This window comes from Daktulosphaira vitifoliae, unplaced genomic scaffold (assembly GCF_025091365.1).
Source record: "Daktulosphaira vitifoliae isolate Bord-2020 unplaced genomic scaffold, ASM2509136v1 Scaffold_4, whole genome shotgun sequence".
Lineage (NCBI taxonomy): Eukaryota > Metazoa > Arthropoda > Insecta > Hemiptera > Phylloxeridae > Daktulosphaira > Daktulosphaira vitifoliae.
This window is the reverse complement of record NW_026099575.1, coordinates 41,790,332-41,799,454: the sequence shown is the minus strand read 5'-3', so window position 1 is coordinate 41,799,454 and position 9,123 is coordinate 41,790,332. Positions and strand designations below refer to the sequence as shown.

Genomic DNA, 9,123 nt, shown 5'->3' with positions numbered 1-9,123 from the left:
TATCATCATATGTATACACAGTAATCATGAAAAGATAGCGTTTTCTTCTGTCCTTTTCTCAATACGTATTTCAATGTTTAATACCGTAAAATAATACATAAAAATTCAAATTTTCACAAACTTCAAAACGCTACAGAATATTTACTACTCAATATTAATAAGATATTTTTTTACTAAAATTTTTTTTAATTCTACTCTACAAAATAGCTATCTTAGATTTTTTTTTTACATTTTATTTAAAATTTAAAAATAATTAATATTTTTAATAAAATGTAAAAAAATTAATTATTGAGATATAGCTATAGACCTAACGTATAACTATTATTTAAAAAAAAAAATCAGCTAAAAATATTAACTGGATCAAAAGTTATTTAAGTTGTCAGTGAGTGGTGGGCCACCCTGTATATAGTTAAGTTATATTTTATTATTTTGTGAATTTTAGACTATAATAAAATTCCTGAAGATATACATAATATATTAGATAGTTTTAAAGATATTATTGATAATAATGAATGGAATTTTGATGGATGCTCTGAAGAGTATTTTAACCTCATTAAAACATTAGATATATTCAAGAAAAAAAAAGAAAAAAAATTAAAAATAGTTATTAATAAATGTCTTCGGCAATTTTACAAAGATCTACGTCCTCTTGAGGTAAATAAAGTTAAAACAATTATTATTTAATAAAACAACATTTTAAATTCGTATGAATCCATATTATAAGAATAGGAAAAAATAGAGAATTCTGGGCCCTGCACTTCGCCCTTTAGTCGTCCGATGGTATGAATGTGAAAGGGAGAGGGGAATGCTTGGTCTCGTGATGGAGGGTGTAACAACAGGTTAAAATGATTCTGTTGTTCTTGTTCGAAGACTCTTAGCAGACACATCAACCACTTTATCTTAACGTCGTCTCGTTCCAAGCCATATACGTTGACAAACACGATAGGGTCTCGTCGTCCAAATATTTTAATTTGGGACACATGTGTGGGAACATCAACCCCGTGAAATCATACTTGTGTTCCTCGTGAAAATATTTTCGATCAACGCGATATTTGCGGTCATCCTCGACGTGCCTCGCCAAAATGGACCACTTGAAACAATACTGGTCGATATTCTGTGGATTGGTGATTGCTTCTCTTTGATTTCTGGTGGGACAGGAATATATGATGAGCCGTCGAAGGGTATATACTTGAATGCGTTCAGCATAAGGCCGTCGATATGCGATATAAAGTAGAGCCGCTACCCTTCCCCGAGTACGCGTATTCCTCGGCGAGCATAGCCTCAAAATCTTCATAAACTGCACACCCGATATCCGTATCTGATAGCAATGCTCTAGCGCGTATCTTAAAAGTACGGTACTCGGGAGGTACTCCCGATCACGGTATATAGTTTGAGACCTCCAATTTGAGATTGTACTTGATCGGACGGTTACCGACATTTTCCATGGGTTTAGTTACCAGCTGGGTGGGTTTAACGGCATGTAGAAAATCTCAATAGCTCGCGAAATTTTCGATAATCTTCAGATAAAACCAACCGGCCCCCCACTACAACGCGGAATCAATTTCAGTGAAATCACGGGTATCCGTCAATTGCATACATAATCTTTTTTATCTATCCGCGCTGTTAATAGAGCTACTACGCCACCCAAAGTAACGAAGCAGATGTAAACGAGGTATCTTTAATAAAAAAAAAAAATTATCTATTGGAATAATAAAAAAAAGTAGAGTAAAAATTGATCCAATACTGTTCGGTATTGGATTTATTTTAAAATTTAAGTGATCCAAAAGTATATTAAAATGTTAACTATTGTAAAAATCTACGTACTTTGTATAGAAGATGATTGCTGTTTCATGATTTTTCATTTGCGAGTGTAAAATATTAAAATAATAAATTTTTAGTTTTCAAAAATACAAATGTGCGTTAACGTCTATGAACCATGTATGTGACAGGATAATAAGCGTTTAACCGGTTATATAGTAAAATAATAAAAAAATAACTTTTTATCATATAATGCATACCTCAGTGATCAGTAATCGGTATTGATACCTTGATGTAGAGATTATGCTTACTTATGCGTCTTGTAGCCGACGATAAAATTCATAGAAATTATTTATACTATTGATGTTGGAAATAGGATTACCTAAGAATCTGGACGTTAGGCAAATTAGTTTACGTTGGGTTTCATCCCTACCCCACCCATTTCAGGTTAGTTTATGATAAGTTTTAATACCCCTCCCTCTTTAGGACATGATGATGGGGGAGGAGAACCCTGTAGCGTTAACATTAAGTAAATATGTTAAAGGAATAGTCAAGAACACGTGTGCTGACGTCAGCGGCTACTTAACATGTACTATTTAATGCAATGCGTACATTTATCAGTTGACGTTATCAGTTAACATGGAGTTTTAGTTTACCCTATACTCCACACATTACCCTCTCCATCAAATGTCTACGCTTTCCCTTTCCCCTTGTTATTGAAGTTATTGAATAGAGTGGACGAGTTCATACTGTCCTCATTATTCATTCTAGAATTTTTAATATAGTCACAAGTTCTAATTTTTTTTTAATGAGTGATAAATTATAAGATAATTTACAAAGACTATATAAATACCCTTATTGGCCCATTTATAATCTCTAGTAAATACGGGTTGAACTAAATATCGGACTGAACATTTTCATCGTTTAATTTTAAATAAACATACACTTTTTATAATTAAATCATGTTTAATATTGATCCTTTTAACTTTCAGGATGTTCAGTCGACAAATTGTTGCAAAAATTGTTGCTAAAATTTATAAAAATTCAAATAAATCACTTTATTAATTTGAAAATATATTAATAATGTTAATATAAAACATATAGTTTGTTATTACACAAATACTGTTACAATAAAAATTTCTATATGAGCAAAATTTTTCATAATAAAAATAAATATTAAAATTATTTGCTTATTTAAACTTAACAATTTCCGCTAAAAGTTGATTAAACAAGATTCTTGATTAGAATATTTTTGGAAAATATTTATTCTAATTTGATTTTTGTTTAATCGTTAAATTATTCTATTTAACTCAGAAAGTAAGTCTTATACAAATATTCAATAGGTTTAAAAGACTGTAGAAAAAAATAAAATTAAGAACTTATATTTTGTGTCAAATCAGGGTATTTGTTTTTTTCTATCAAATATTCGATATATTATTCATAAATACAAATTGTAAGAACATTTATTACTATGTTCTTACCACTTATATTACACACGTTTTATTTCTATTTATTTAATTCGTAATACATATTAATTAGCATAGAGGGAGATGTTGATGTGACAATTCTACTCGTCTTTAGCCCGGAGCTACTGACGTCGAACTAACGTTTTCCGGCACAGTCTGATGATTGTTAGGGTCAGGGGCACTAAATATTATAGTGCGTACCCGAACCGGCTAATTGCACTAATACAGATCAGACTTCGTAGTGTAGTGTATGTAAATAGAATCACTGGTGATGGGAGGGGTCACTTGCGCAGCAACCAGTGATCTATATAGTGACAGATGTGTTAGTGTGTAATTATGTAAGTGTGTGCTATTAAACTAAATAAATAAATAATTTAAACCTTTTTACAACAATTGATAATAATAATTTAATAAATGACTTGACAATATAAATTTAGCCCTTTTGGCTCAACAAATAATATAAATATGCACTCTAAGGCTATAACAGAATAACAACAACAGGTTTAAAAAATGTTAAATTATCCACACGGTATCCATCTCAACCCGATTTTGTTATGATGGGAACATCTGTATTCAATTTGAGTTTTATAGATAGAAAATTCATACACATCGGTTGCACATGGATTAACGATCGTTACTCACCAGTGGTAATAATAATAACACAGACTATGTATTTATAGATGGACATCTTTAAGNTTTTAAATTTAATCGATGAAATGATATCGTTCATGGATGATTCATGTAAATCAAAAATTTATCTAAACACAAATTTCAACATTGTAAAATCTAAATGTTTCTCGAAAAATTATCTGTCGTTTCGGGTAAAGGTATTGAAGAACATAGAATGGGACGTGTATCATTGACGGAAGAAAATCTAATTGTTCTGAAAGAAATGAAATCATGTCTTCTGGAGGTAGCAAAAGAGAAATTGGAAACTTGTAAATTATTGTGTATGCAGAGTAAAGAAGTTTCTGAAAAAATAAAGGATTTAGTAATAAACAAGTTTTTACTATTACCCGAAAATTTAATGTACTCCATCGTCAAAAATACGGATATATCAGTTATGTCAAAAACATCGACCGCATTGTACAAAGAAATCGTTACTTTCGATTATAAATGTATTATTAAACGTATTTGAGAACAATTCATAGTGGATTTCAAACATCAAACCAATCAGGATATTATGCAAATGACAAATGAAAATATTAGGTAAATACTTTACTTGGTTTGTTTATTGTATAAAACTAAATTAAATTAAAAATTTTTAGAAACAACGATAACGAACCAGATCTTTTGGAAAATCACTTCGAGAATATTTACGATGATTTTGATGATATTCAAAGTTGTAACGGGTTTTTCGAATCAACTGTTTAATAATAGAAAACGACAATATTACTAAAATTATTGTAAAAAGATGAATAATATAACGTATTATAACTCATTTTTAATTAAAAAAAAATAAATATTTGTACGTCTAATCGCGGTTTGATTATTATTTAAAAACTTATAATAATCATGTTAAAAATGTTGTACTCACATGGGTTAAATACTACATATAAAACATAAGTTGCTAAAATTATGGTTGTTGTTATTGAGGTGGATGGAACTGTTCATGCACCCAAGTATTAAATAAATTGGGGATAAATCGAAACGTAATAAAAATTCAAAAATATCCGTTAGACTTCACGGAATTCTCTCTAGATGTTTTTTTCTTTTAAACGTCAACAAATTTAAACCAATCACAGTATCATAAGAAAAGCTAAATCATCACTTTGAATTTTACTGTGAGTGTAAAGAGACTGTAGGGTGTTAGTCATTATTTGGAATTGAAACCCACATCATGTCAACACAGGTTCAAAAAATATTAAACAAGAAAACCGATTCACTGTCGGGTATCGAAGAAAAATGTTTTAATAATTTAAGCAGTATAAATATTGAAGAATTTTCACAAGATTTGGTAAAAACTTAAAATATTTTTATTTATATAAATATAATAGAATTAATATATTTTTAATAGACTGAAGAATTATTCCCTGATGTCTGGTTCATGGAAGATTATTCCGTTCAAGTCGAAATAGAATCATCCGATAAATATTACATAATCGATTGTGCTCAACATCCACCGTGGGCGATGGATATGTTAATTATTTTATTTAAAACACATAATGTTAAAAACAAAAATTTACGGGAAAGGGTTTTTGAAAANAAACACATAATGTTAAAAACAAAAATTTACGTGAAAGGGTTTTTAGAAACTATTTGGTCATGAATCATATGTTGATTCGTTTGTTGAATCGATGGAGAATAATTATATACTCTCTGGCTCACATCCGTGGAAAAATTCATGTATGGAGGAGAATTTTATGGAGTTAATTACTCAAGTAACATGGGAGGATAATGTAAATTCTTTGGTGAATTCTCACTTAGATTCACAACCGTCAGAAAATTCAAACATGGAAGATAGTCTGATGGAGTTAATTGCTCAAGACACATTGGATCATACTGTAAAATCTATAGATGATGATGATGATAACGAAGAAATAAAACGTAAGTAAAAATCATTTGAGCATTGTAATAAAGATATATTTCAAAAAATATAATAATAATAATAATAAATAATGTTTGTAATTATAATAATTAAAAATTTAGGAAACGTTGCGTGTTGGAACAATGATTTTTACGATGAAAAAAGAGCATTAGAAGTAGATTTAATAACTCTCAAGGCGATGGAAAAGTATGAAAAAAAATTGAAAAACAAAAATAAAAAAAATTGTTTACAATGATTGTTCGCGCCGAGTATGATAGCTGCACTGATTGGGTGTAATCAGGTGGTAGTGCTTGTGCGCTATCAACTGTTACGACGCCTTATCAGTTTAGTACCGTGTTGTTCGGTCGGTCTTTTTTGTTTTTTATTAAAAATGTAATGTGTTCCTGTAGTAGTATTATACAGTTTTTAGTTTAAGTTACATTGGTTTTCATTTGAATTAATTGTTGTTTTTTTGTATTAATCCAATAAAAACTTTGTTCAAGTTTCGGTTTAAAATACATTATTCATATCATTATTTGAGGACTTATAGTTGCTTTCATTTTTTGCCTTCCTTTTTCTTTTATATTAGTTGGTGCATTGCTGTAATGAAAACTACAGATATTTTATTTTTTTTTTTTTTTACGCGCTTTTATTAGCCCATTAAGGGCCACAGCGGCCTCCCCAAAGGAGGAGGTTTCTTAACCATTTATACTCCGGGACGGGTGGTTAGTCCGTCGCCGGAGGTGGGATGGCGACTCCAAATTACCGAACTGATCTCTCGTTCGGTAAATGAAGCCGCCCGTAAGACAGATATTGTCTTACTGTTATAAATGGTAATTAACTTTATTTATACAGAGCATAGCTGCATTTGTATTCATTGGTCTGGGTAAGTTTATTTTATATCACCAAAAAACATATTTTTCCTTTAGCGATTTTAAATTCATTAAAAATTTTTGTTGATTAATATTTGCCCCTATTTTCAGCCGTACGGCAAAGTTCTAATTCCCATTTATACTTGGGATCTTTATTTTTAGAACAGCCCAGGTGGCANAAATTGAAAAACAAAAATAAAAAAAATTGTTTACAATGATAATTATTTATTTAAAAAATTTAAAAATAATATAATGATTACAATTGTAAATGTTCACAAATTATAATATAACAATTACCATTGTAAATGCGTTGATTTGAAATAACATAGATTAAACTACCTTGTGTACTTCACTAGTCATTGCGTTGTACTCGAAAATTTTATCATGTAATATAAGACAATATGCTGACGTATCGTTTGGTATAGGAATCTTGGTTTCGAATTCAATTCGAACGTCTACAGGAGCACTTTTAATTTTTTCATTCTGTTTCAAGCAATCAATGACAACCAAAGGAGCGGTATCTTCTTTAGTTAAAATAGGATCACCATTTTCAATATTTTAGAAGCTATCATGAAATGTTGAATACATTTGATATAACGCTGAATATTTATCATTGTCAAGATCAATATTTAAACTGTCATATGGATAAGATTCTGAATTTAAAAAAACTTTGAGTGATGATAGAGAACAGTGGTCGAATCGGCTCATATCTGCAGATATATTGTTTTTACGTTTAGTTTGAAACGCTATAATCACATATCTAGGTTTTTCAGTATGTGTAGATGTCTTTAGGGCCCACGAATGTTTTGTTGTTTGTGGTAAAAATGGATATTCAAATAACTCCCAACTTCTAAAAGCGATGTAAAGTGGTTTACGAGAATCTAACGTCTTCAAAAGTTTCAATCTAACACTATCTTCTACGTTTATGTGTGGCATTCTCCACATTATTTTTGCGATTTTTATTTTATCATTCGCTCGCTCACATTTTAATGCGTTAATATCCACGCTGGATCTATGCAATATAAGTTCTTGCCGAGAATTGATTATAATTTTACGATGATCTTCCGCAAACCCAATGATTAATTTGAGAGGTATACAAACTTCAAATTTCGACTTACTGTCACCACTTTCATTCCATCCAGCGTTTTGATATCGGTAAAGGTTTGCCGTTTGAAAAGAGGCATAACCTTTCATACATGTTGTTATACCAGGGTTTCTTACTTTATCAAGTTCAACTGAGTTTAATTCGTAACGAATTTCATCAAGCAGAAACATAATACCGTTGTTAATTAATTTTACAAATGACACACTCTCACCTACTTCCATACTTTTCTCTATTTCGCCTTCGATGTATAGCAGCGATTCACTGGGAAGAGTATACAAATCTTGATGTTGTATCACAATCCGTATTTCATCGTTATTCGACAGCGCATTACTAGAAAATGGTTGATACGAATGATACTCAAATTTTGTTATACTTTCTTCGAAGTACGGCTTTTCGTGTATGTTCAGAATGTCTTCCATAATGTTTTGCGAGCGTGTAACCAAGGTTCAAGAGAGTATTTAAGCTTTCTCTTGTTAACCCTGGAAGTTTTGAAACATAACTGTTGTCAATGTCGAGAAAACATTTTCTTTTAACGTTATATTGTATTCCCATAACATATATGAACACGAACTGATACACTTTCACCTCTGAAATCGACAAGTTCACCGTTCTGATCTTTAATTTCAATTTTTACGTTATCTATTTGATTAGTCAATACGGGATAATATATTAGATTATTAGGTGATTCTACAATTTTATAGCCAGGAGACACCAAAGGATAAAACTCGTGAATCGAACACGTCTCGCGTCCGTTCACAAATGCGCCATGTACAATATCACACTCTATTCTTATACATGATAAGGGGATAATGTTAACCATTTGATCCGACTCGTGCACTATACCACCTTCAAACATTCGTTTATTGAATCCCAATAACTCTCCTATGCTATTATTTGCTGTGAAATCTATTGTTTTATCGCAAAACATTTCTGATTTCAATGTATTCACATTGGATTTTAACTTGAAAATAATATTATGTTTTTTCAATTCGTCCGAGAGATATTTACCTATATCATCTAGTTCGTAAGATCCTATCGGTATTGATAAATCAATAAACGATCCATTAATGGTCATTGAATTTCCGAGATTGTCTGCATCGGTTAAAACACGAAAATAATTATTTTTTCCACTAACGTTTGGTTTAGAGTTGCATGCTTGTAAACTCAAAAGTGCTAATTCTGCAGTTCCATCTAGTTCAATAGGTGGAAAAAAAGTGCTGATCATTCTAGACTGGTTATCTTGAAAAGATAACGTTAACGACCGTTGCATTGTTCCAGTAAAAATTTCAAACACAATTGTCCACACACAAACGTATCGAACTCTTGTAGACGAGTGTAATTAAATTTTATACGACAATCTTTTAAATAGTTGCGTAATTCTAAAGGCGGTGGTAA

General features: G+C 30.7%; 3 protein-coding genes across 3 annotated transcripts in view; 2 read left to right on the top strand and 1 right to left on the bottom strand.

Annotated features, from left to right (window-relative positions):
• The window catches only part of LOC126905664 (uncharacterized), a 32,145-nt gene extending 29,212 nt beyond the window's left edge, over window positions 1-2,933 (top strand). Inside the window, exons 5-6 of the mRNA XM_050685600.1 lie at window positions 443-654; window positions 2,751-2,933. Coding sequence (XP_050541557.1) covers window positions 443-654; window positions 2,751-2,789 — 251 coding nt within the window. The 3' untranslated portion in view covers window positions 2,790-2,933. The remainder of the gene's footprint in view (window positions 1-442; window positions 655-2,750) is intronic.
• Window positions 2,934-5,476: 2,543 nt separating this feature from the next.
• Window positions 5,477-6,299, top strand: LOC126905666 (uncharacterized). Its single transcript, XM_050685602.1, has 2 exons — window positions 5,477-5,771; window positions 5,874-6,299. The coding sequence occupies exons 1-2, from the start codon at window positions 5,522-5,524 to the stop codon at window positions 6,005-6,007; spliced, it is 384 nt and encodes a 127-aa protein (XP_050541559.1). The 5' UTR covers window positions 5,477-5,521; the 3' UTR covers window positions 6,008-6,299.
• Window positions 6,300-7,181: 882 nt separating this feature from the next.
• On the bottom strand, window positions 7,182-8,147 carry LOC126905073 (uncharacterized). The gene has a single exon (XM_050684466.1). The coding sequence runs from the start codon at window positions 8,145-8,147 to the stop codon at window positions 7,182-7,184; it is 966 nt and encodes a 321-aa protein (XP_050540423.1).
• Between the last annotated feature and the right edge of the window lie 976 nt (window positions 8,148-9,123).

Coding starts and splice junctions, on each gene's coding strand:
- LOC126905666 (XM_050685602.1), top strand. CDS start 5,522: ATGGAGAATAATTATATACTCTCTGGCTCACATCCGTGGAAAAATTCA. Junction 5,772..5,873: donor TGATAACGAAGAAATAAAAC/GTAAGTAAAAAT, acceptor TTAAAAATTTAG/GAAACGTTGCGTGTTGGAAC.
- LOC126905073 (XM_050684466.1), bottom strand. CDS start 8,147: ATGGAAGACATTCTGAACATACACGAAAAGCCGTACTTCGAAGAAAGT.